Source organism: Python bivittatus, unplaced genomic scaffold, assembly GCF_059951505.1.
Source record: "Python bivittatus isolate LINGU-HERP-01145 unplaced genomic scaffold, Pbiv_v1 ctg000590_np1212, whole genome shotgun sequence".
NCBI classification, from domain to species: domain Eukaryota; kingdom Metazoa; phylum Chordata; class Lepidosauria; order Squamata; family Pythonidae; genus Python; species Python bivittatus.
The window spans coordinates 14,871,466-14,897,449 of NW_028277086.1; the positions used below are offsets into that span (position 1 = coordinate 14,871,466).

Sequence of the window (25,984 nt, forward strand, 5' to 3'; positions counted from 1 at the left end):
CGGCTGGTTTGGGCGGCAGGAAGGGGAGCGGTCGCCATCTTGTTTGTTTGAGTGGCTCAGGCAGGGGGGTGGGGGACTCGCGGGCGGCGGCGGCGGCGGCGGCCTCGGCGCTTCTCCGCGGCGCTTGGAGCCCGGTTCCTCAGGAAGCTGCGCAGGACTCGAGGTGAGGGCTGGAGGGGGAGGAGAGCGGAGGCGACTCTTGTAGGAGCCAGAGCGAGGCTAGGCCTCAGCCTGGGTCTAACTGCCCCTCTGGGCGCCCGCTCACTTGGAAAGGCGGAGGGAGGGACGGGTCGCTAACGGCTTCCGACCGGAGCTGGGAGGGAAGTCCCCGGCTTCGGGGCTGGGCTTTTCCTTGCGTCCTGATCGTTTCTAAGCCTCTCCGTTGCGGGTCCTCGCCCGGCCGTTGCCGCTTTCGAAACCCAGCGGTGGCCGGGAAGGGCTGCCCGTTCCACCGCTTTAACTCTTCCTCGAAGGGGAGCCGGAGTGACCCCCACCCAAAAGAGGTTATGAAATAGGGCTGTGGTTTGTGGGGCTGGTCCAGAGAGCCTCTTGAAATGTTTCCCCCTGTTCTGCCTTTGCATCAGGAAATTCATTGTTTCCGCGCGATTAAAGGCTTAAGGCAAGCAAGCGAGAGGCTGGGATCCGCTGCGCGTTCAGGAGCTTTCCCAGCGCATGCCGTGGAGATTATTCCCATGTGAATATACTCGGGATCCTGCGGAAAAACTCTGGATTGTGTGTTAGGCTGCAGGACGAAATTGACCTGTCTGGGGTTGGGTTATTTTCCCGTGTTTCAGTAGGACAGTTCCTTCCCCTGTAAAACGATTGGCCCATGCTTTGACGAATGTGGAGCATTAAAGGGGGTCTAAGGCCACTCTGACTTACTTTTGTTTTTGTCTGGTGCTTGGGAAATTGAAGTATTTGGGCCTGGCTTAGCACCCTATAAAACTGAGCCTTGAAGCTGATGTTTTTGCCAAATTCCTGCCCAGTTTCTTAAGGATGTCATTTGTGTGGAGAAAGACTGGCAGACAAAGCCTCGGGGTGCAGTTGAGTAACATAAAGTTGGTATATTATGGCATGATGTCTTTGAGGGTTTGCATTTGGAAAAGTTGAGCTTAACTCCTGGTGATTTTGTAGACATAAAAGCATTTGAAAGAAAAGTGGTATAAACACTGACTGCCAAAGGACAAATCTTACAGGGGGTTAATGGCTGAGGAAGGATAACATAAAAGGTATGAAGGGCTGCAGTGGAGAGAGGCATTTAACAGGACAGTTAGGACCATGGAGAAAGCCCCCTTTATTGTCATTGCCAAGTAAAAATGTGCATGCTGTAGAGAACAGGATTGCCCCCCCATTCCTCAAATCATTAAGAGACATTTAATGAGCCAATATGATGTAGTGGTTAAGGTGCTGGATTTGCACTGAAGAAGCTGAGGTTGAACTCCATCCACAGCTATGGGAATTTAGCTTTGTCTAGCTGTTTTCTCTGAGTCTGGTATCCCCAGAGAAGGTGGGTGTTTTAGGGGAAAAAAGGGAGGAGGGAGTCCTGTTTATACTGGCTTGAGTTTCTGGAGGGAAGGCAAGGTACAGATACATGAACTGCAATACTCTTAAAAGTAACCTGGTTGCTTAGGTCTTCACAATAAATCTTGCTTTGTAGCAACTTGGTGACCAGTGTAGATCTTTAGCACAACTGTAATACATATGCAGTATGCGCTCTAGCCAGTAATCTAGCCACAGTAGTCTATACCAGTTGTAGCTTCCAGACTATTCCCAAGGGCATCTCACTTAATCAAATGCATAAATTGCAGCAGCTAAGCTGTCTAGGAACATGGTGTAACTGCTATACCGTTCAAAGTTGGTAATAGCACTCACAGAGAAATCATCTATGCTTCCAAGGAAGAAGATGGAACACCCCCAAGCTGGAGAGGTGAACCCCACTTTTACAATCCAGGAGGTAAAATAATTGACAACTTCATTGGCAGACCCCTTCCTCTAAAAGTTTCCCCAATGAAAGATAATTATGATAAGCTGCCACCAGTTAGGCTGAACCTCTTGACACATTGTAAATGATATGGGGAGTTTTTAGCCCAGAAATCACACAGAGTATTTCAAAGAAAATTAATATGGTCAGCTTTGCTGAACTCCCTTAAATAATCTCTTGGGTTTCAGTATGTATTAATTGTGGAGAGAATGTTTAGAAAGAAATCATTCAGGCCACCTGTTTGGATGTGTGTAGGCAGGCTCTCCTTTCTTTTCCTTGTATGTATTCTACCTTTTCATTTTTATAGAATAGAAGAAAACAAATAGAATAAATAACTAGAAGCCAGCATCTTTCAAGAAACTGTTCCTTTGTCCAATGAAAGACAGTGCTCCATTTGTTTTAATTTGGCTCTAACCACCAAATCAGAAATTATCCAGGGGTTAAACCCCTTTATAATAATTCTTGGTGGAATTATAAAATCTCTCAATTGATTGCACCTGTTGGTTTCATATAGATATTAAATAGTACTAAAGTCAGGCTAATACCTTGAGGCATCTGTGTCAGGATGGCCAGGGGGTCAATTTATAATTTTCTAATATTCTTTGGAAGCTGTCTGCAAATAGGAGAGGAGTGTAATGCTGCCTCAAATGTTTAGAAATATCTATAACAAGAAAAAATGGCTTATGGGTTTCTTGGTTGAACTACTGTTAACATTTAAACTGTTAGGAAGAAAATGGATTAGAATTTCGCAGTGCTTTGCAAATTTATCACAACGGCCTCTGAGGACTGAAAAATAACCTTTTCTGGAATAGATAACACTAATCCCTGTATAATTTGAAAGAGCTCTGCTAAGTATAGATATTTGCAGATGCAGTGGAGGCAGAAATGTATGTTTTCTTTGCTGCCTTCGCTGCTATGCAGAAGGTGTGATTATGCACTGTAACATGTGCAAAGCCAGCCTTGCTGATGGGTTATTGGTTTTTTATTCATCATCTGATCTGATTCATTACTCAAAAATCCTTGGAAAGCTTGGGGAGAGACTTTTTAGAAATGAATGTTTTGCTGACCTTTTGTGTTTCACAGTTCTAAAATCATGTAGGTTAACTGCTGAAAAATTCTCAGTGCAGGAATTCATCAAATTCTTTGAGTCTCCAACACCATACTACTTTAATAGTACTGTGAAATCAACTTTCACCAGTAAATGGTTTGTCCATATCCAGAGTATCTGTCTCATCCTCTGAGCAGGTCAAGGATATTTCTGTTGTTAGACCAGTTTCTAATTGAAATAGCCCCAAGGCCCACAGTCTAAGCATGAATTGTTAATCACCCAGAACTATTGTGCTTGAACCTTGAACAGATTGAGAGTTAGAGGAGGCAATTGTCTGTTTTCTTGTCCTGATGAAGTAATGCTATTTAGCATTTTTTAAAATACAAATAATGCCAATAGGGTTGTACATAACATTACAAATTTGAGTCACTTGTTCTGTGCTCAGACTATTTTAACCATTTTGAAAATGTTTTGAGCTTGAAACAGCTATGAAACACTTTCACAATGATCAAAGATCCATCATGACCACAAAGCAACCGTTCTGAGCTTGAAATGCTTTATATACAACTACTGGACACCTTTGGGCCTGCTTCACACAGGGCTGGTGGTGTAAGAGAAAAATAAGAGCAATGCCCATGGGAACTGCCTTCAGCTCCCAGGGAAAAGACAGAATATTGGAGAAATAAATGTTAATACTGTATTAAATTGCAAATACTGTTTTGGCTTGTGAGAGGCTGTTAATATTTTATTAATAGGGTAGAATTAATACACAGAATCTGATGAGAAGGTGATGGGTGTGGAAGATTAGTTGAGGAAGAAAGTGGGATTGAAAAAGAGAATTGGATAAGGATAAAGAAGAAGGAAGCCCTAGAAGTTTTGGTGGGATGTTCACTATAATGCTGCAGAGGGATTGGGGAGAGAGTGAGTGTTGTTGCATTGTGCCATATTGGATGGATGGAAGCAGGCCATTCCTCACTGAAGGCCCAAGTTGAGTGGCAACTGTGGGCATCACAGTTACCTACAATTGCATGTAGTTGTGGTTGCCCCCATTTTAGTCTCATATTTGGTGAGAAATAAAGGGAGAAGTGGAGCGGAAGTGGCAGTAGGAAGATTGCCAGTGTTTTATACCTTAGAAGCCAGAATGGGGGAGAGAGGATTTCTAGAGAGGTGCAGCACAGCAGAAAGTGCAGTGATGTGAAACAAACACACCATATAACCCTAGCACAAATGTGACTTATGTTCAAGCTACTCTTTAGATCTGGTTTTTGCCTTGAAGCAGGTGAGATGTGATCTGGTGGCCAGGGACATTTTAATCAGTCTCCTCTCTTAGACAGATCTCTTTCTTGAGACTATGGAGTTTATCTCTGCCAACATCCTTCTCAGGGAAGATGCACTAATTAACTGATGGACCCTCTGGTCTTTTAGATGGTGCTTGGGGAGTTTCTCAGAGATTTGGAGAACAGTTCCATCAGAAACCTAGTCAACCTTTGGAATACAGAGGGAACAAGTATACTAGATAGGATTGCTCTCTATCTCAAGGGGTTCTTGGTATATTGAAAAGGTCTGGTAGATGAGGAGATGCCTACAGCAATGCTGACAGAAGATGAGTGGGGATGACAGGACATGACTATAAACTCAGATTCAGTTAGGAGATGTGGACATTCTGATCTGGTGCTTGAAGGTTGTTAGAAGCTAAATGGGGAGAAACAAGCACAGACCCAAGCCAAACAAGATGGAGTGGCTGTTCTTTGAGAAGCATATCAACCTTGTCTCTCAATAGGATTGTGCTTCTTCTCAAAGAACAGGTCTGCAATCTTGGATATCCCTGGAGATATGGCTCTTTCTAAAAGAGCAGGTGGGAACCATTCATAGGAAGGGGTGCATTGATGATAGTCATTCATGTTCTTGTTATATATCAACTGGACAATTGTAATTTGTTGTACTTGTAGCTGAGCTTGAAGACCACTTGGAAACCAGCTTGTGCTAAATGAAGCTGCTGTTGTGCTTATGAGTCAGACCTGTTACAGTCACGTTAACATCTGTTTCCAAGTATAAAACAGAATGTCTTCTAAATGTCCCCACATAGGTGTGTCCTCATGGAGTGAGCACAGAAGTAGACATTATTTGTAGGGATTCCCTTTGTATGGTCAGAGTGGTTCCCTATGGATTCTAAAAATTTCTGAAGATCTGTTTATTTCAGAAGGCCTTCAGAGATTGGATTATTGTTGTATGAATCAGAATATTCCAGTATATTTGTGTTTATTATTGTTATTGTTTTAGTGTATTACCATTTTATTCTGTACCCTTGACTGTAAACTCTTTAAAGTCAAATGGTTTGGAGTGGTATAAAACTTGCATTAAAATTAAAGTTTGAAAATCCTGTTGTATAAATTGGCCTTTAAATAGATAACTCATAGCAATCTCTTGGTGCAAAATAACAAAAATATTACATATATACATCAACCTACCTATATTGTGTGTGAAATATTTTGCTGGAATTACTTATGTATCTCTGATATTATGTTTATTGTACCTCTGTTTTTTACAGGTTCTGCATAGAGTGTTGGCACAATGTTTTACGCTCACTTTGTCCTGAGCAAACGAGGGCCACTAGCTAAAATATGGCTGGCAGCCCATTGGGATAAAAAGCTAACCAAAGCCCATGTGTTTGAATGCAATTTGGAAAGTAGCGTAGAGAGCATCATCTCACCTAAGGTATTATTTTTATGATTACATTTTATCATATGTGAGAGATAGTTATAAAAGCATACATTAATCCAAGTGTTGCATTGCTGAACTATTTTGTTAGTATTAAATCAATGTATAAGTCCAGGATTTTGTTTGAAACTGCAAACAAATGGATATATCTGAGTGCTTGGACTAAGATATGAATGAGGGAGCTTCCTCCTGTTTATCTTTTGTCCTGCAATAAGAAATTGCATTGCGCCTACAATGAGATACCATTTAATTACTGTGGTTAGTTGTTGTATGTTTTCCTATGCAGAATTTAACGAACACCTTAAAGCAAAACACACTGGGGCTTGTTTTGCTTTTAATTTTTTTTTATTGCTTTTTTTTTAAAAAATGATTGTTTTATATTTAGAACTCTGGGAATACAGATACAGTTCCATATTGTATCACATATGCCACTAGCAAGTGGCGTGAATAAAACATGATCTAGGGTAGTTGAAACTGGCTTTCTTAAATAGCAGCTATTATAAGTCTGCTGCTGATTATTTTCTGAAGTCTTATTCAGTAAAAGATCGGGCTGAATGTATGAAATTTAGACCTTTAGGCTGGGCTAAAACTAGTAATAAGAAAAAAGAGACCACCCATCTTTCCCCGTCTTCATAAAAATTCTTCAACTTTTTCTTCGATGTGATCTTGCTTAATTTTATTTTTATTTTTCTGTGAAGCATATCACCAGTATTGATTTATTTGTATGGCTTAAAAGTTTCTGAAACAGCCAATAAATTTGCATAATGACTATATAAAGAAAAAAAATTGCTTGCCAAAGGTCTTCATCAACACAGTCAACGGAATCTCAGTGCTATGGCCAGGCCTGAATCTTGATTGAAAGGGGCCCAGATAATCCACTTCTTCCACGGTCCTCCAGAGCAGTAAACCGACTACCTTCTCGATAACCTTTTATCTCTCCAATCTAGCAGGGAGAAAGTGCTCTGGGTCCCTTCTATGAAATAGTGCCATCTTGTTGGATCTAGAGGGCCCTGACTGTGTTAGCATTTTGAAAGGCTCTGAAGACCTGGTTGTTCCCCCCGGACATTTGGGCCAGAAGGTTAAGTGAGCTCTGCTGGTAGTGTGAGGGTTATTCTAACCAGGGTTATATCATCATGGGTTGCATACTGCTATAGTGGTTTTAATCTGTACGCTGCCCAGAGTCAATGCTGTGAGATGGGTAGCTCTATAAATAGTTTTAATAAATTTATGTTTAGAGAGCCAGTTTGATGTAGTGGTTAAGGTGCTGCCCAGAAACCAGGAGACAGTGAGTTCTAGGCCTCCCTTGGACATGGAAACCAGCTGGGTGACTTTGGGACAGTCACCCTCTCTTACAGGGCTGTGGTGGTGAAAATAGACAGGAATATTAGGCATGTTCGCCACCTTGAATTATATATTAAAAAGGCAGGATAAAATAATACTGAAAAAGACATTTAAGATAACAGTTCAAATGACCATAATTCAATTAACTTTTAAGAGGAGTCATTTCATGGCTTTGAAAGTACAGTATGTTTGGCATTGCAAAGCGCTCCTCATTTGATAAACTGAATGGCAGTAAAATATATTACATGTTTTGACTTTAAATATGATGTGAGGGTTTAAGGAACTGCCTTTCTTCCTATTGGTTTCTTAATTACAATTAACTATTATGTACTATAAATAATTTTGCAGGTGAAGATGGCTCTTCGAACTTCAGGACATCTTTTATTGGGAGTTGTTAGAATCTATCACAGGAAAGCTAAATATCTTCTTGCAGACTGTAATGAGGCATTCATTAAGATTAAGATGGCTTTCCGTCCAGGTATTTGCTTTTTATAAAGCTGTTACTAGTTCATGAACAGTATAATTTTGTTTGCTTGAGAGTATGACCTTTTAAATATAATGGAATATATACTGTGTGATTTCTCCTAGATCACTCAATAACCTCCTAATGACTGAATATAGTTATATGATTGGAGCATGCCCTAACTGGACCTTGAAAATTATTTTGGAATAGTTGTGGTTATATGCTTCCCTTTAATCCATTTTAATACTGCTACATAAAGTTAGGGTGTTCCATTTATAATCTTTAAAATCAATTTTATCACCGAGTACAATTTAAGTATATGATACTGCAACACGTACTTTTTACAGTATAATTTTAATGACTGAATCCTGTTCTACTTTATTGAATGGTTTATTGTCTATGAAAACTTATGCTACAGTTAATGTGATCTTAGGAGTGTCAAGATACTTTATTTAAAAATATCATCTTAAGAGCGTGTAATTTTTTTTAGGTGTGGTTGATTTGCCTGAGGAAAATAGAGAAGCTGCTTACAACGCTATCACTTTACCTGAAGAATTTCATGATTTTGATCAACCCTTGCCAGATTTAGAGTAAGCCATTCTTTTCTGATTCCCTGCTAAAATAAGTTATTCTTGAGATATGTGTAGATTACCCATATCCCTTTTATTGCTGTATTGGGGGGAAACCAAACAGTGAAAGAATTTTCATTCTACTGGTTGGAAAATGGGTTGTTTCTACTCCTTTGAAAGATATGCTGTAATAATACATCTATGTGATAAATAATATTCTGAGTTTTGTACTCTGTGTTGATTTTAAAATATTAAGCAAGGGCATATTCCTTTTAGTTTTCATTAATTTAGTAGAGTGACTTTATTTAACTGAAGATTAATATCTGGTTGTCTTCTGGGATGGTTACTAATTAAAAATCTTTATGTCTTTTGAAAGTGATATTGATGTGGCTCAACAATTCAGTTTGAACCAAAGCAGAGTAGAAGAAATTACAATGCGAGAAGAAGTGGGAAACATCAGCATACTTCAAGAAAATGACTTTGGTAAAGCATACCTGTTTTAATAGGGCTGGGAATACTAAGCTTAGTTTCTTATATTTTCACAAAATCAGTTGGTATAGGTGTTATGATGTATAAATAAGTATAATACCTTGGTATTTTTTATAAACCATAAATAATGTAGCTTTTTTTCCTTTCTCTCTTTGGTTTGAGGACTGCTTAAAAAATGCCGAGGGTTTTGAACAATTAAGCTTCACAGCAAACGTTCATTTAATGGCCCATTTGTGGGAAGGAGTATTGGTTATTCCTGAATGTCCATTAAATATAAAAATATGACATTACAACAATTTATGTCATTTGAGTAATGACATTATGCATATGATGCAAAACATGCCATTAACATCAATATACTTCAATTGTGCAATGGTGTCATTATACAAATGTGCAAATCACTATGAATGTTGGGATTTGCATATTTATATTTTATGCAAATAGTGTTAAATGCCATCTTTGTCATAAAGTTAAGATAAAATTAATATAAATGTAACTGCCTTGCTACTTTAGAAGCAATGCACTTGTTAAACTTATATGGCTGCCCATCTCACGACACTGGGGAATGTCAGGATGAAAATTTGCTCCATCAGATTTGAAGTCTGCTATATGGGGATCTGTTAAGATGAGGCTTCAGTGTGTTTTATACCAGATGAAACTGCATACTGTACTCATTTTGTCTGTTTTTCCTTTTTTCGTGTGATGGTTGTATCTCTTACAGTGAATGTAATTATGTGAAAATCATATGGTTATTTATTTAAGGCATTCTTATTCTAAAATCTCCTAAAGCAACATGTAGAATAATAAAAAAACAGTGGCCATTGGGCCAGGTCTTGTTAATGTGTTCAGTGACCCATCCCTTGTTTTTAAAAAAATCCACAAATATAGTGCCTCACCAAGCACAGATAATTTTCATTATTCTGCATCTGTTTTAAAGAATTTGTGGGCAGTGGGCCTATTGGAGAAGCTCTGCAATAAAGTCTCATCAGAATCTGAAATGATAAATTGACATTGTTACAAACTTTGGTATGTAAACAAAAGCTTGCACATCTCCCAAATAGCATATACATATTCTAATGGTAGTATCTGTTACCAATAGAGGCAAATATGTGTAGCTCAGGGTTGAACTGTGGAGTCCTTGGGGTTCTCTGAGCTTGGTTCTTTTCTTGGAAACATTTAATTACCCGGCTGGGTAACATCTTCAGTGCTAAAATGGGATGGGGTTTGCTCTCTATTTATGTGCTGTGGCCTGCCTTGCCAGTGCTGGTGGCGCTGGGGGTTTTGTTTTGCTCCTCTGGTAGTTCCTTGATTAGCATATGTTTACTGCTTGATTGTCTGCCTGGTGGTAACAGTTGCTTATCTGGGTGATGATTGCTGGTGAGGTGTAGTGTGTAGATGCTGTTTATCTCTGTGTCTGTTAATTTCTGCCTTGTCTGAATATCAAGCTTCCAAGAATTCTCTTGCATTTTTGGATTTAGCTTGGTTTAAAATGCTGACAGTTTCCCAGTTAAAACTATGGTTAAGTCTAATCAAGTTAAGTGCTAGTCAAGGAACTACCAGAGAAGCAAAACAAACCCCCCACCCCTACCAGCACTGGCAAGGCATGCCACAGGATATAAATAGAGAGCAAACCCCATCCCATTTTAGCACTGAAGATGTTACCCAGCTGGGTAATGAAATGTTTGCAAGAAAAGAACCAAGCTCAGAGAACCCCAAGGACTCCATGGTAATATCTGTGTTCTGATAATGTGTATTAGAAGAAATTAGCTATATTGCAAAAGGAGCATGGATCAGAAAAACATTTCAGGGACAAAGAATATGAATAATTTATGAACCTTGGGAAAATATTTTATGAGAGAACCACATTAGTGAAATAATTGGAATAAGGAATATACATGAAACTTGAGTAATAATAAATGAGCTGAAAAAGAGAATTGCTTAAGTATTGAATGTTGCAATTCAGTAAAGTATTTTCTGTACTAACTATAACATTAGAACTACATAATGTTGTAATTTAAAATAATATAGGATTAGTAATTGAAGGTAGCTGTCAGTCTCTTTCTTAATCTTAAAGGTGACTTTGGGATGGATGATCGTGAAATGATGAGAGAAGATAGTGCTTTTCCAGATGACATGCTAGATAGCACTAGTGCTTCAAACCTTCTGCTGGAGCCAGAGCAGAGCACCAGTCATCTTAATGAGAAATCTAATCATTTGGAATATGAAGACCAGTACAAGGATGACAATTTCGGAGAAGGAAATGATGGTGGAATCCTTGGTATGTTATCCATTTTTATCTTGCCTAAGATAATTTAATTAGTTAATTCTACGTGCATGTTGATTTCAAGGAGCATATAGTATCTAAATGTTAGGGCTTGTATGAATATATTAGCAGAGTTGCTTGTTTTGTAAGGCCTTAGCCTGTTAAACTGATATTCAAGACACAGGCTTTACTGTGGGTTATATTGGGTGATTGGATATAGTGGGATCAGCAAGTAATGGGATGTGTTTTCTGGGATGTGCAAAGGTAAATTTTCCTAAGTTATCTTCTGATTTATTTTCCTGGTTCCCAAATGCAAGGATTCTTCCTCCCAATCCTCAATTTATACATTTTCCCATATTAAGTTTTAGGTTTCTTTACCCAAAAACAATGCTGGAGATAAAGTTTCCAGGTATTACATTTGGCCTCTAAATAGCTCTCACTTTAAGTAAACTCCATTGTACTGTATTTTTCTGTTTGTAAAGTTGCCTTTATGGATATAGAAGTGAAAAACTACATGTATTGTCCCATGAGAAGGAAAATTCCAACATCTTTAGTTAGAACCCTTTTACTATATTCATATCCATTGTGTTATTCCCTTTCCTGGTAAGTGACATTATGGAAGAGGAAAAATTAAATAAGTAACAATAAGCCAAAGAAATTAAAGGCCTGAGATTAAAGAAAAGAAAGAAAACACACTTAAAACACCAACATCATTTACTATACATTTCTAAACATTTCTATCTTTGTAAACTTCCTTCCACCACATCTATATACTGCTCCAAACATAGTTTTTTAAAACTTCTCGCCTTTATCTTTTTGAGGATCTTATCCATTGCCAGACATGACTTTCTTAATATTCTCCTTCTTCTCAACCAATTTACTCTTCCTTCATATATTTGTTTTGAGATTAGATCCTCATTCATCTTCTCTATATAACAAAACTACTACTGACTCACTTTTGTATTCAATCCACATTCATTCAGTTCCCATTCTATCTCTTGTTTTTTCCTACCCCTATCTCTTAAACATTCCATTCTGACTACAGGTACTTCTTGTTTAACATCAACTCGTTTAGCAACTGTTCAGAGTTACAACAGTGCTGAACGAGGGGTACTTACAATGGGTCCTCTTACAAGTGATTGCGATTCAGGTGCTTGGTAACCAGCTTGCAAGTGTGACGTCGCAGCGTTCCATGGTCACATGATCACCATTTGCGACCTTCACTGCCAGCTTCCGACAAGCAAATTCAATGGGGAAGCTGGCAGGAGGTCGCAAATGGTGATCACGTGACTTCAGCAGCTGTGACCATGCGGAATTTGCCTAATGATGGCAACTGGAACTGCTGTCATAAGTTGACATGGTCACATGTCATCACACTTTTCAACCATGTTGCTTAGTGACAGAGTTCCCAGTCCCAATTGCCCTTGGTAAGTGAAGGCTACCTGTACATTCACCTTATTTTTAAGTTTCTCCTGACATACCCAGTTCTGCCATATAAGAGAGGCAGGGATATGCTCTTATATACAGCCATTTAAACTTCTTTCAATGTTAATTTCTCACAACAGACCACATGCTATCCACTACCTGTCTACCACCACTTGTGTATCTTAACATTTCTTTATCTTTCATTGTAAACAATCACCTATGTTCTTTGATATGTATTCATTCTTTTGCAATGGATATGTATGAAAATACTTTTGCTTAAACTACATATTTGAAACAAATAGACCTTTTTTTAAGCAGAACCACCAAGGAGGAAACCCTCGCCCCCACCAAAACTGGTAGGGCAAGCTACTATATTTAAACAGGCAGCAAAGTCCACACTCACATGCTGATGTTATCTAGTTGGGTAATGTAATGTCTGCAAACAAACAAACAAACAAGCTCAGAGAGCACCAAGAATTTCACGGTTCAACCCTAAACTACAGATACTGTCTTCTGTGGAGTCCTTGGTGCTCTTTGAGTTTGGTTGTGTGATTGCAGACATTTCATTACCTGACTAGGTAACAATGTCAGTGCTAGTGGGTGTGGGGTTTTCTCCCTGTTTATATACAGTAGCTTGCCTTGCCAGTGTCGGTGGGGGTGTGGTTTTCTCCTTGGTAGTTCCTTGATTAGGATATTGTTTTCTGCTTGATGGTTTGTCTGGTGTTAATCCCTCCTTATTTGGATGTAGGCTGCTGGAGTGGATGTGTTCTGGTCTTGTTTCCTTCTTAGCTTTCTTATTGTCTCTTTTGAGTGGTGTGTAAATGTAGTTTATCTCTATGTGTCTATTGATGTGTCTTAGTGCCAAGCTTCCAGGAATTTTCTAGTGTTTTTGGATTTAGCTTGGTCTAGGATGCTCACAGTTTCCCAGCTGAAACTATGGTTGAGTCTGTCCATGTGCTGTAAGATTAAGGAGTTTTCATTGTGTCTTCTGATTGCTAGTTGGTGTTCATGTGTGTGCTCTGCTTAGTCTTCTGCTTGTCTGTCCTACATAGTGGCTGTTACAGTCCTTACGCTTTATGTTGTAGATGACTCCTGTTTTTTCTTGGGCTACTGGGTCTTTTGGTTTATTTAAAATGTTTTGGAGAGCTTTAGTTGGTTTGTGTGCTACAATGATGCCATGTGGTTGTAATAATCTGTTGGTTGTTTCTGAGATGTTTTTGATGTATAGCAGTGTTATCCTTTTCATAGCTTGTGTTGGTTGTGCTGTAGTGGGTTGAGTGGTCAGGCACTTCTTGATAGTTGCATGGGTACCCATTTTGTTGGAATATGTTATATAGGCAATCTGTTTTCCTTTTTCTGATGTTCTGGGTTGCTGCAGTGCAATAATGAATAATAAACTGAATAATGTTCTTACACAGTTTATCTTGTTATTTTAGTAATGGAGTATTGGTTAGTGTGGGTTGTTTTTCGATAGACTTGTATTTCTAATTTGCTGTCATTTCCTCTGCTGATGATATCCAGGAAGGATAGTGTGTTGTTGTTTTCTTCTCCCCTTGTGAATTTTATTCCTTTGGAGATGTTGATAGTGTCATGTATCTTCTCTAGTTGTTCCTTTTTTTTCTTGTGACGAAGATGTCATCTCCAGTATGTCTGGATCCATACTTTTGGTTGTATGTGTGGGAGTGCCATAGTTTCTAGATGCTGCATTACAGTCTCTGCTATGAGAGGTGATCCCATGGGTATTCCTCTGAATTGTTTGTATATTTGCCCATCAAACTGGAAAATAGGTAGTGAGGCAGAGGTTGATGAGGTCTGTGATTCTGGGTATTTAAATCTTAGTGTATTTGGTTAGGTTGGGCGTGTTGTGTAGTACTGCTGCCATGGATTCTTTCGCTAGATCTGAATCTGTGGATGTAAAGAGTGGCATGACATCAAATGAAGCCATAATTTCATCTTCTATTTTTAGGCCTTTGATTTTTTTGGAGGCACTGTAGTGGGGAATTGATATAATACAGTGGTACCTCGGGATACGAACTCCTCTACTAACGAACATTTCGGGTTACAACCAGCTTCGGCAGGGAAAATTTACCTCGGGTTACGAACTCGCCTCTACTTACGAACCGGGTCCGTGGCCATTTTCCCTGCTGCCACGCGGTCGCAGCTTCCTGTGGGTGAGGTCACGGTAGCAAGGAGACGTTCGGTGAGGCTTGTGGTGTGTTTTGCGGTGTTTTGCGAAGGTTTTTGGTGTGCGTGTTAGCATGGCTCCAAAGAAAATGCAGAGCAGGCTTGGCGGGAGTAAGGCTCTGAAGAGAAAATTGCCTCGGGTTGCGACCAAATTTGGGCGGAGGGCGGAACGGATTAACCGGATTTACATTGAACCCTATGGGAAAATGTGCTTCAGGTTACGATCAACTCGGGATACGTCCAGAGTCACGGAACAGATTAAGTTCGTATCCCGAGGTACCACTGTATTTGCTCCCCTCTGTGAGATGTCCAAGCTTTTTTGTAGGTTCTTTTGCTATGTTGTATGTTGGGGTCCCTGATAATACTTCCCACACTTCTATGGACAGACGGTTCCACTGCTTTTCATCTGCCACTGTTCTTTTGTGATTTGACCTCTTTTGTTTAGGTTGTTAAGGGTTGTTTAGTTTCTGTATTGGGTTGGTGTTTATTGGGATGTAGGCTTCTTTTTCCTCCAGTAGCCTTTGTCCTCCAGGAGGTACTCTCTTCTGTTGAAAAAGATCTGCCTTCTAATGCTGTTGTAGTAAGGGATAGTCTTAAATTTTGGTATAAGATTCATGCTTCTAACCCTAATTTGCTTGATTTGTTCTTTCAGATGACAAACTTCTCAGCAACAATGAAGGAGGAATATTTGATGACCCCCCTGCCCTTTCAGAAGGGGGAGTAATGATGCCTGAGCAACCTCCCCATGATGATATGGATGATGATGAAAATGTCTCAAGTGAATATTTAAACAGTTGTTTTTTTATTTTTGAAAATGCACTGTAAATAATAGCCAGAATTGCGTGGATGGAATGTCATGTTTGACAGAGACTTGCATTTTGTACATCAGCAATATTGTGGCAGTAACTGCTCAAGGACTACCTGTGGGGAAGACCTAATCAGTCAAGGCTGAGAGATTAAAAGGTGGTGCTTTTCTAGGCAGGGAATAACTTCCCTGTTTTTCACTCCTCCCTCTCTCAACCCAACTGATTTTCATGACCAATATTTTGTCGGTGGAAAATGGTGCTTGCCAATTGCTTACTTTTGCTTGGGTCACCATCCCAGCCCCAATTACACTTCTTTCTTTTATTGCCCATCCCAGGCACATTGAGTGAGAGCACGAGAATAAGGTGAATGATGCATTATCAGAACAAGATGGTTAGCATAGTATTTGTGTAGGGATCTAGAAATGGTTGTAGTTGTGGGAACTTTCATCCATTTTTGTTTTATGATCTAAATCTTTCCACGTTGGTAGAGGTAGAGCCAGTAGCCCATGATGATGTAAAAGAAGAAAATCTTGGAGCGATCATGAATAGTTGCATAGATTTTTTTAAAAAGCCATTTAAAAAAGTCCTGAAGAAAAATGTAAAAGTTCAATTTTAACTCGGTGGCATGGAATAGTGAATGAACGAGAGAAAAAAATCAACCAGTTTGCATGTCAGAATAAATAGGAATGACTAGAAAAGAAAGATAGATCCATGGCTGTATAGAAAAGTTAACACCTTACTGCCTGGATTGGTTAGGTTCTGGTTCATATTAGCATGTTGGGATAAAGCATGCCCATAGAGAGCCTTGGAGAAAACATGTCATTGACTCTAGGTGTGCGTGTATCCACTCTAACCTTTAACATAAAAGCCCTCTCTGAAGGAAGCCAATGAGAATTGGGCATGTTCACCTGGCACAGACTGAGGGCAATGAGGCTGGAAAGGACCCAGAGAGGGAAAATAAAATGGGCAGCCTCTAACTCTACCCCCTGGGAAACATTCTTGGTGGGTCTCACTTGTATTTTATGTTGTGGCTGTAAAATTTTCTAGAAAACTTACTTAACTCTTTGATTCACAGTGGGAGGACCAGATAGCCCAGACTCTGTAGATCCAGTGGAGCCCTTGCCAACCATGACTGATCAGACAACACTGGTTCCAAATGAAGAAGAAGCATTTGCTTTAGAGCCCATTGATATAACTGGTAAATTTTAATTTTTAGTTTTTATATGTAATATGCGTACTGGCATTGCTGTTGCCTTTTTTCCCCACAGCAACACCCTAAACTCTTCTGAAGACTTAATTTTCAAAAAAGAACAGCCTTTGTGGTTTATGTAGGCCTACCTATAAATCAATATGTTTATGCATCTGCACACACAAAGCCTTCTTAGTTGCTTCATATTTGAAACTTTTTGATCACTTGGTAATCAAACATAGAGCTTTAAAGTTTTCTATTTTAAGTCATTTTAATTAAGTAATAGAGATGATACTTGCAGGCAGATGCCTCATCTATCCCGGTCTGGGAAAACTACAATTAATGAGCAATTCATTAAGCAAAGTTCCAGTATATGGGCCTCTTGAATGGATATTCTCACACACTCTGGCCAGCTTTCACCTTGTACATGAGATCAATGTTGAATGTAAACTTATCTGTCTGTAAACATACATTGCAGTTTGGTACATCCTAGTTGCACATTCCAGTAGTTTACCCCCTCACATAAATTGCCAGGGGATCAATAAATCTTTTCTAAACTATTCATTAATAGTTTAGAATTAATGAGAATTAATTATCATAATTAATTAATGGGAATAATAGATGGAGTCTAGTCAACCTTGGCTGGTCTCAGAAGGTTAAGCAGAGTCAGATCTGGTTAATACTTGGATGGGAGACTATCAAGAAATCACAGCATTACATTCTAGACCAGGAAGTCAAACAAAACATCTTGGAAGAAAGCAACAGCAAACCATTCCATTTTATTTCTGAGAAAACGTACATAGATGTGCGCATGAAGTCATCAGGAATCAAAGTCAAAAGAGGCTCTTTTATTTGTATTAGTGCCATATGTTGTTTTAAGATTGTATCTGGGATTTGTTTAAGATAAAGTAATGATTGCTTGTGAAGTAAATCCTTTTGGTTGCAGTCCTCTGGTCCATATTGTTCCACTTACAAGCACATTTTATAGTGTTCTTTTCACTGTTAAAAATGACTTGTTGTAGTGTCCCTGATTCTCAATTATACAACATGTCTTTCTATATACATGGTTCTCTGCTCCAAACTTGATTCCAGTCTTGGGTGACTTGTAGGGATAATCTACAAGCAAATAATTTATAAGCATTTACTCTGATTCCTGAGGTTGTAGTTCTCTTTTTTATATATGATTTTAGTAAGAATTTTTCATAAGTAAAAGACAAATCTAAAAAGGTTGAGATTATAGTTCTCTTAAATGGTCTCACTAAAGGATTTCCAACAAATATCTCATGTTTACATACTCTAAACAGAATTGGGGCAGTATATCTTTTTCTGAATAATATAACATGATCATTTTTAAGTAAAAAAATTTTAAGCAGACTTTGAAAGTGTTTCTCTTTACGTAAATTGCAAAATAGTTGTAAAAGAAACTAAAATAGTTAATATTTTAATTTAATTATAAATAGGAAAAGTATTGTAATGTCCAGTGTCTAATACATTTTTCCCTAAATAGTTAAAGAAACCAAAGCAAAGAGGAAGAGAAAGCTGATTGTAGACAGCGTGAAAGAACTGGATAGCAAGACCATCAGAGCCCAACTAAGTGATTATTCTGACATTGTCACCACACTGGATTTGGCACCTCCTACTAAGAAATTAATGATGTGGAAAGAGACTGGAGGTGTTGAAAAACTTTTCTCTCTTCCTGCTCAGCCTCTGTGGAATAACAGGCTGCTGAAGGTGAGGTGAACTAAATTTTGGAAATTTTATTTTATAATGAACAATTATTGCATAGCTAGTGGATATTTTAAACCATCCTTTCCCAATTTAGCCACCTAAGATGTGTCAGAACTGCAACTTCTAGAATCCCCAACAAGTATAAGAAGGTTTGGATGGCATCAGTTTGGGAAAGGCTGCCAGAAACTATTACATGTTCTAATAATACATTGTGCAAATGAGGTATTTTCCTTCTCCACATTTATAGAATGCCAAATCCCTAAGGACTCTCAGCAGTTTACAAGAAAAATAAACAATATACAATAAACAGAAAGATACAAATGAAAATAATGAAAACATAGAATAAAATTAAATTAATTAGACTGAACTATAATCAAACTAAGATGAAGGCCCAAATGCCCTCCTGAAGTGCTCCATTTTGAGCAGCTTTCGGAAGGCAGTTGGGATTGGAGCCAACTGGGTGTTCACTGGGAAGCCATTCCAAAGGATTAGCGCAGCTGCTAAGAAGCAGTGCCAAACCTCAGCGCCCCTCGGCTCCCTAAAATGAGGCACCTTTAATCAATTGGTAGTAATTAATTTAACAGTTTGGATATATGTGCATATTATCCATGTTAGTGGGTAGATGGATAAAATCTGATGCTAGACTACCTAACATTGAACTGCCTGAGGTAGATAGCAAAAGCAGTATTTGTCAACTGAATATCTAATCTTTTTTTTATTTGAAGCTTTTTACTCGGTGTCTTACACCTCTTGTACCAGAAGATCTTAGAAAGAGAAGGAAAGGTGGAGAAGCTGATAATCTGGACGAGTTCCTTAAAGATTTTGAGAATCCGGAAGTACCTAGAGAAGAACAGCAACGCAATGTTATCGGTTTGTGTTTTTAATGGCTTGCTTTTTGACTGGTAGATTGTTTGGTAAAAGTGTTTAAAAAGCCGTGCAGCTTAATGTTCAAAATGTGTAACTGCTTCATGTGCATTGGTACCTTCTATGTTAAGAGAATAATTTGTGCTTTTGTAAAGATAGGAAAGAATGCTTGCATTGAGAAAAATAGTAACTCGTCAATATTATTTTGCAATAGATGAACCCATTTTAGAAGAGCCAAGTCGCCTTCAGGAATCCATGATGGAAGGCAGTAGGACCAACTTAGATGAATCGGTCATGCCACCACCTCCACCTCAGACAGGTGTAAAGCGAAAGGCTGTACAAGTGGAACCAGAACCCGTTCTCCCTGTGAGTGAAAGAATGTATTTGACATCCCCATACATTGCCTATAACACCTGCATCTCTGTAATGACGTCCAAGCACTATTTGTATAGCAAATGCCATAAGAAAATAACAGATCAATTTGGGGGTAATAGCACATCCAGGTTCCAGTGCTCTAAGTTGACACAAATAGAAGAACCTTCAGCAATTTCACCAAATATTTGTTTATCCTTCCATTGGTTAATATCTCCTATAACAGGAAAAAACTGACAATAGAAGCTCATCAGTTTTTAACCATATGATGACTTTATAATGATTTGCTCAATGGTTTTAACAAAGTATTGGGATATATCAGCAGAATGCATCTCTTCTTTTTACTGTTTAATTGATTTTAAGTAAGTGCTACCTCTGTACATGCTACCCTTGGCAATAATCCCAGATGTTCTTCCCCAACGAAACTGAACATTGGGGAGGATGCAAGCAAAATTCTTGAACAGATTTTAACAAATGGGCATATCTAGATATTTGTATAAATGTAAGGTTATATGCAAGACTATATAAGGCTGTATTATATAAGGTTATATAATGTTATATGTGAGGCTTTTGAAAAAACATGTTAGTTACTATCAGGCTGGTTTTAGTCGTTAAAACTGAATGTTCCTCTTGTCAGTCCCAACCATTACAACAGATAGAAATGCCGCCGGTGGAATTGCCTCCAGAAGAGCCTCAGAATATCTGTCAGCTAATTCCAGAGCTTGAGCTTTTGCCTGAAAAAGAAAAAGAAAAAGAGAAGGAAAAGGAAGAGGAAGAGGAGGAAGAGGTAGGTACTGATCTATAGCAGTCAATCGTGCCTTAGTCACCTCATGGTTCAACTACTGCAGTGCCCTCCATGCTAGCCTGCCTTTGAAGCCCACTCAGAAGCTTCAGCTGGTCCAGAATGCAGTGGCACAGGCAGTGATGGGCATGCTTGATACGCCTACGTGACCTCTGTTTCACAAGTGGCACTGGTTGTCATTATGCTTCTGGGCGTGACTCAAGGTGCTAGTCATCACCTATAAAACCCTGCATGGCATAGGGCCTAGTTATTTGAGGGATCGCCTGTCTCCCATGGTTTCTTCCCAGCTCGTACATGCTGGCAATGCAAGTACATTCTGGGTTTCTTTGATTAAACTGTGCCTTTTATTGGGACCCAGGAAATGGAACCCGCCCTCTGGAATGAGACCCCCCTGAAGTCCATACAGCTCCCACAGTGTTAGTATTCCCTAAGGCCTTGAAGATCTGTTTGTTCTCCCAGGTCTTGAGTTAAAATGGTTAGATCCACTTGTATATGTTTTTATACAGAGCAAGTGGATCCCATCTTGCATTTTGTTTTGTATTGCATTTTTATAGTTTATTATATTGTGAGCCTCCCTTAGTTGGTCTGGAGTCAGGTGGCACCCATGCAGGCGCAACACTGAGTTATTCTTAAATATCCTGTAATAATTTCTTTTTTAAAGATTTTTCATCCCACCTTTATTATTTTTATAAATAACTCAAGGCGGTGAACATACCTTAATGCTCCTTCCTCCTCCTATTTTCCCTACAACAGTAACACTGTGAGGTGAGTTGAGCTGAGAGTGAGTGACTGGCCCAGAGTCACCCAGCTGGCTTTCATGCCTAAGGCAGGACTAGAACTCAGTCTCCTGGTTTCTAGCCTGGTGCCTTAACCACTAGACCAAACTACATATTTCTACATACTTTTTGTTCACCACCTGGCTCAACAAAATATTGCATTATCTGATTTATTCTTAACTAGATTCTAAAAATACATGAATAGGATTTTGTATGTTAATAATTTTTTTTTCTATATTGCTTTTGTGACTATAAAAGATAATGACATTCAAAATGTGTTTAGCTGCATTTATAAGAGTTGTTTAAAATGTTATAGCTGTGGGCACTTCTGTGTAAATATCTTGTTAGCTAATACTTTTTCAATAGATCTCCATCTGTTTTGGTATTCAGATTTACATATAGGGACTTGTTTTGTCCGCCATGAAAGACTGTGACTTATGCCTTCGAGTTTGCAGTTACGTTCAGGAGTGTTACTTGCCACACATTAAAGACAACAGTTCACTTTGTAGATTAAAAGCATACATAATAGATAGTTGTATAGATGTAACTTGCAAAGGGCTGCACAAATGAAATCACAAATATATTGCCTCAACGAAGAAACCTAACCTAACCTTTGTCCAGGATTTCACAGATTTTTCCATTGGTTCAGTTTAAACAATTTGGGGTTTATAACCTGTGTTCTTCTTTCTAAACGTGGGCATTATTTTTATTTATGTACACACACAGAGTATATAAAAATTCCAAATTTAGTCACTGCCCATCTCACTCAGTGAGCGACTCTGGGGATATAAGCTGGGGAAGACGGACTTATATTAAATTCAGAAATTTTAGGTGAAAATAAGAGGGCCTTGCATTTGCACTTACTAATTGCTCCTCTCACTCAGTTTGGGAGGGAGGTTTTGTTTTGTTTTTTTACCTTGAACTTCCCATAGTTGCCAGCCATATGTGTTCAATGAGCCTGTTAGGTGGACATAAAAAACACAAAACTCCTACATTTGTAGTGTCTTATAATAGTCATTATTTAGAGACTGAATGTTTCTCTACTGTGGCATTGTAGTTAATAGTAGCTAAGGCCTGCCCTTCATAAATGTCCTTAATTCCTTCATAAAGACTTAAGTTAGTGACTGTTGCCTTGTTTTATAACTACAATTGAATCGTAAATACTTTACATTTGTACTCTCCTTAGTTTTCTGCTAATGAGTTGGGTGATCGATCTGCCCAAGCACTAGAGTTATAGGACAGCAATGCAAGTAATAATAATCCATTATTGCTTCCATATGTAGCTTGCTGGGGTGGGGGGTGTTTGTTTTGTTTTTTTATCTTGAGCATTTTTTAGGAGACAATTTTAATTATATATCAGAGTCTGTTCTTCAATGCAATTCATTTCAGGAGGAAGATGGTACTGGAGGTGACCAGGATCAGGAGGAACGACGATGGAACAAGAGAACACAGCAGATGCTTCATGGTCTACAGGTATTAGTTCGTTTTTAATAATGTGTGAGAAGTGTTTTTTGAATATGATTTGTCTGCTAACAACCTATATTTTCCTACTGTGGCTAGCTAGTCGCTTTCAGGTAGCCCACAAACAAAATGCAAAGACAATAACCCTCACTGGGGCTCTGGTTTGCACACATGGAGTTCTGGATATGGTTAGAAAAATGGCCCTGAAACCCTGGAGGGCCACTGCTGTCAGTATTGACATTACTGAGGTAGATGAACCATTAATCAGATAAGAAATAAAGCTCTTTTCTTGCATGTGTCCCTGCAGCCACTAATGTAGGAAATTTAATACAGAGAAATAATTCCCTAATTGAATCAGAACACAGATCCCTCTGATTTTAGACATTTTTTAAATCTATCAATTCAGACTGCCCAGATACTTGGCTACAGTAATTGGCAGCTATTTGGATCCAAAGTGGAAAAGGTGCTTCAGAGGGACGTGGGGACACTCAGTATTGTGTTGGCATCTCCTTTGTCCACTTTGCACATCCTTAGTCATGAAGGCTCCAGCAGGAACTTTCTTAGTTTTTCTGTATTGGAGCTTGTGAATGCATCCTACATGGAGTATAGCATTGTATATCCTAAGTTGAGAGTTGTAGCGGGTATGCCTGGTTCAGTGATGTGTGTGTGTGTATAATTTTAAATAAAGGCTTGCACAATCTTTTCCTGTCACAAAATGTTTGAGTATCTTCCCCTCCTGAAGATCTAAGCTTTTCAGGCTGTGACTGGGTGCAGGGGCTTTTCCAGTAATGAGCATCTTGTAAGTTCACTTGTGATTGCTTGACATTAGCATATTTTCAGAATGAGAGTCAGAAATGGTAATGGTTAATTATTTTCTGTATTTTCAGAGAGCTCTTGCCAAGACTGGAGCAGAATCCATCAGTTTGCTTGAGTTGTGTCGGAATACAAACCGCAAACAAGCAGCAGCAAAATTCTACAGTTTTTTGGTACTGAAAAAACAACAAGCTATAGAGCTGACACAGGAAGAACCATATAGTGATATCATTGCAACTCCTGGTCCCAGATTTCATATTATTTGAATGTTTGGCTTACTGTATAGTTAGCATCATTAGTGCTCACACATTGTCCCATGTGCAGGGCCCATAAGAGAAGAAATTTAGGTTTCATTGTCTGTGTACAGTAATTGATTTTTGTGTTTGGGGAGGGGTTTCTATTATCTTTTACCACTTTTGCATTTCTAGTAACCTTTCTGCACTGGATGACTTGAGTTCCAGTCGCAGAGATGAGAAAGTAACTCAAGGATCTTTATGAAGAGTGGTTTTTTTAAAGAAACAGTTCAAAGCAGATGTGTGCAATACTGGTGCATCTAACTATGATTAATGAATTGTTTTTCAATATCTTCTTAGTGAACCAGGATGCTATTTTAATCAACTCCAGAAGACCCAATAATGGCCAACTTTTTATTTCATTACCGATTTGCCAAATAGACCTAAAACTCTGAGCTTTCTTCCTTGTCATAGTGATCTTACCTGCCCCCTATTTTTGTCAGTGTTGGTCATCTTCCTGCTACCAATGGTGCTTTTGGAGCTGCCAGGGTGAATGTTAGTGCCTAGCAGGCAGGAGTCCTTGCTGTGCCATGTTTTCCATAGAATTAGGATTGAAGCAGTTCTAGGACTTAAATGCAAATGGGTTCCCGTAGGAAAAAAGCAATTATTTAAAAAATTGGGACTTGCTTCAAGTGCAGAGGCAAAACATTTCTGGTAGTGGATGTTACATTCCTTCTCAGTGTGGTCCCCTTCTGATGTCAGGTAGCTGTGGGTAGCAGGCTAGTTTTATTAAGCTTTTCCTCATTTGAGTTTAAATCTCTTTAAGCATTTACCTTTCTTAGGGGATTGTATGTACATTAAATGTCATACATTTAGACTATAAGCAATTTGGTTTTAGGAAGTTGATAGCTAGGTGGGTCTCAGAGTTTGAGCAAGATACATTTGTATAAATTAACTAATAATTATGTGGGACAGCATTGGCCCTGAAAGGACAGCAAGCTTCAGATGTATATTTTAGAAGCAGGTAAACTTGCATTTATTAAATGTAATCTTGTTGTGTAATAAGTATTAATAGACCTGGCTACCTTTCCAGCTTTTGTAATGGGGTGTTTTCCAATAATGGATGCTGAATATCTTTTCAAACAACCCCGAATTTGGTTTTTTACTACTTTTTTTTTTTAAATAAAGGCTTTATTATTATTATTATTAGAATCAGGCCAAACCAGAAATCATGTGAATGTGGATGGATGGATGTTAACATTTCTTAGCAAAAAAAAAAAAAATATTAAAGGTTCTGATTTTAAATGTTGGCACTTTTGTGAAATGATTACCTTTTGGGACTGAGATTTCAGTATATGCCCAAGTGTAAAATTATGTGAATGTTTTAAAATTTGCAATGTTTTAATAACCCTTGAGAAAAGATAATTGTATAAAATAGTTACTGCAGCTTTATTTTTGACATGATGTGCCTGTACAACCATGATTTTCTCCCTTTGTACAAAGAGACATTTGTAGATAACTTGAATGTTTAATTATAGAGAAGGTCATTAGTTTCTTGTTAAAGATTGTTAGTCCATTTTTTGTTGCTTTTCAAGGTTAATAGTCTTGAAAATAGTTGCTGTTTATGTATAACTTTTCTAATAAAAGTTGTGTTAAGCCATTACATAATGCCATTATCACTAGTTTCTGTCTAGTTATATTGTGAAAAGTAACCTCTGTATTAGTTAATAACCAGTTAATACTGTTCTGAAAAGCTGGTTATCAAGGAATACATGCTGGGATATGGAGTGAAAAAAGCAATACAGTACACAAGTCAGAAGACAAATGAATCTTAGCAGATGGAAAATTCAAAGTAACGTTATAAACAAGCAAAAGTTAACTGCAGAAATTACAAGAAATGGGGAGCTGACATGCTTCCTGGCATTGCTAAACTACAGCTCCCAAAATCACACTGGTTGGGAGCAACCTGTGCAATGTAGCCCAATATCTGGAAGTCCATAAATATACCACCTCAGATTATATGGAAACAGAACGAAGTAATTGCTATTAATATACAAGGATTATAACTTACAATTAATTAAGGTTTACTAAACTACAACCACCAAAAGAAAGCAGAAATTTGAGGGTGTATTAAAGCATGATGTGTAAGTTGCACATACAGAAAGATAGCAGCTTTAATTATTGCTTTATTTTTCTTGGTAACTTCAAAACTCAAGATCCCAAACTAAAGTTTAACACAGTCACAGTCATACAGAAGCTTTGCCTGAAAATTAAAGACTGGTAGGTAAGAATAGAAAGAAAAAGTACATCCACCTGTTCCAGGAAGTATGGGTTCCTGATGTTCTAGAAATAGTGACAATCGAAAAAAAACAAAAGGCTTAAATTTAAAGGAATGATTTTTTTAAAAAAGTGATGTTTGAGTATTTCAACAATCAAAGGAATTACTGATGCATATCATG

At 38.4% G+C, this 25,984-nt stretch overlaps 1 protein-coding gene across 1 annotated transcript; it reads left to right on the forward strand.

The window, feature by feature from the left end:
* Positions 1-25,193, forward strand: RAD21 (RAD21 cohesin complex component). The gene is made up of 14 exons (XM_088149032.1): positions 1-163; positions 5,578-5,744; positions 7,437-7,566; positions 8,042-8,141; positions 8,497-8,603; positions 10,684-10,887; positions 15,134-15,259; positions 16,363-16,485; positions 17,984-18,207; positions 18,930-19,074; positions 19,283-19,434; positions 20,078-20,227; positions 22,408-22,491; positions 23,367-25,193. Exons 2-14 carry the CDS (start codon positions 5,601-5,603, stop codon positions 23,556-23,558), a joined length of 1,881 nt encoding a protein of 626 aa, XP_088005158.1. The 5' UTR covers positions 1-163; positions 5,578-5,600; the 3' UTR covers positions 23,559-25,193.
* Positions 25,194-25,984: the final 791 nt, after the last annotated feature.